The 1,244-nt window shown below is 49.6% G+C and overlaps 1 protein-coding gene across 1 annotated transcript in view; it reads left to right on the top strand.

The window, feature by feature from the left end:
• Positions 1 to 224: 224 nt before the first annotated feature.
• The window catches only part of LOC106530695 (angiopoietin-related protein 4), a gene marked incomplete at its 3' end in the record, with an annotated part of 10,068 nt that continues 9,048 nt past the window's right edge, over positions 225 to 1,244 (top strand). The window contains 1 exon segment of the mRNA XM_014026368.1: positions 225 to 865. Within this exon segment, the coding sequence (XP_013881822.1) occupies positions 371 to 865 (495 nt within the window).

Here is a 1,244-nt window from a genome sequence, read left to right as displayed (position 1 = left end):
TGTATGAATCATATGGTGGAAAACTGACTTTGAAAAATAAATCTGTTCTTTTTTTCTTATAAAAGACTAAATAAAACAAAAATATTGGTGGTAATTGACTGTGTAACTTTACAAACAGCAGCCCAAACAAACGGATCTGCAGAAACAGAGGAGGAGGAACAGAAACCTGAAAGGAGCTTCAGCCCTCCTCCTCCCTCCTCCTCCCTCCTCCCTCCCTCTGCTGGCCAATAGCAGGCAGCTGAGCCTCTCTCAGGACAGGAACATGTGAAACACCAGCTGTGCCTGTTCCAACACCTTTACACTGATCTCCGGACGACTGCAGAGGAGGTTCATAGCCTTTCTGCTGCAACATCTCAGCTGTTCATCAGCCATGACCAGCAGCCTGTCAGCTCTGACCGTGTGCCTCATGCTGCTCCTGGCCTCAGGCTTCCCCTTGGAGAGAAGAGGAGGCGCGCACCCTGCTGCAGCCAAGGACAAGCGTGCCCAGTACGCAGCGAGGGATGATGTCAACATCATTGCTCACGGCCTGCTCCAGCTGGGCCAGAGCCTCAAGGAACATGTGGACAAAACCAAAGTCCAGATGAGGGATGTTTTCACCAGGCTCAAAGTCTTCAACCGCAGCACAGCCGAGCTGGGGAGGCAGAGCCAGAGGCTGCAGGAGCAGGGGGAGACCCTGAGGGCGCGTGCACTGGAGATGGAGCAGAGAGAGGCTCAGCTGCTGAACATCACAGMTGAGCTGAAGGAGACGGCAGAGGACATCCAGCAGGAGAGGAGGACGATGAGTGAGAGGCTGAGCCGACTGGAGCAGAGGGTGGACAGGATGCTGCAGGGCCACAGGAACAGCACTGATGCTGGAAACATCCAGGTGAGCAGGAAGCAACATCTGCAGACCGGATCTGTCAGGTGCATAATAACCATGCAGTTCAACAAAATGTCAGTTTGAGCTGATAAAAACACAGAGGGGGGTGTGGAGGGGTGCTGGTGGAGCGTGCAGTACGTGCAGGAAAATGACACCAGACAAAGGGATCTGCAGGCAGCAGCACCAGGAATGTGTGAATAATTCTCCACAGCTGTGGCACTTTGTATGGAGGACCAAATCTGACATAATTAAAAATAAAAGCAGAAATACATAAATGGACCAATAAATAAATAAATACACTTAAAAAGCACCAATTAAATTTAAAAAGGAGAACTTTACCTCATGTTTTATGATTTAGCTGACTTTCATTTTTATTTTTTCTGCT

Source organism: Austrofundulus limnaeus, unplaced genomic scaffold, assembly GCF_001266775.1.
Source record: "Austrofundulus limnaeus strain Quisiro unplaced genomic scaffold, Austrofundulus_limnaeus-1.0 Scaffold547, whole genome shotgun sequence".
Lineage (NCBI taxonomy): Eukaryota > Metazoa > Chordata > Actinopteri > Cyprinodontiformes > Rivulidae > Austrofundulus > Austrofundulus limnaeus.
The sequence above is the reverse complement of the archived record's forward strand: the minus strand, read 5'-3'. Positions and strand labels throughout refer to the sequence as shown.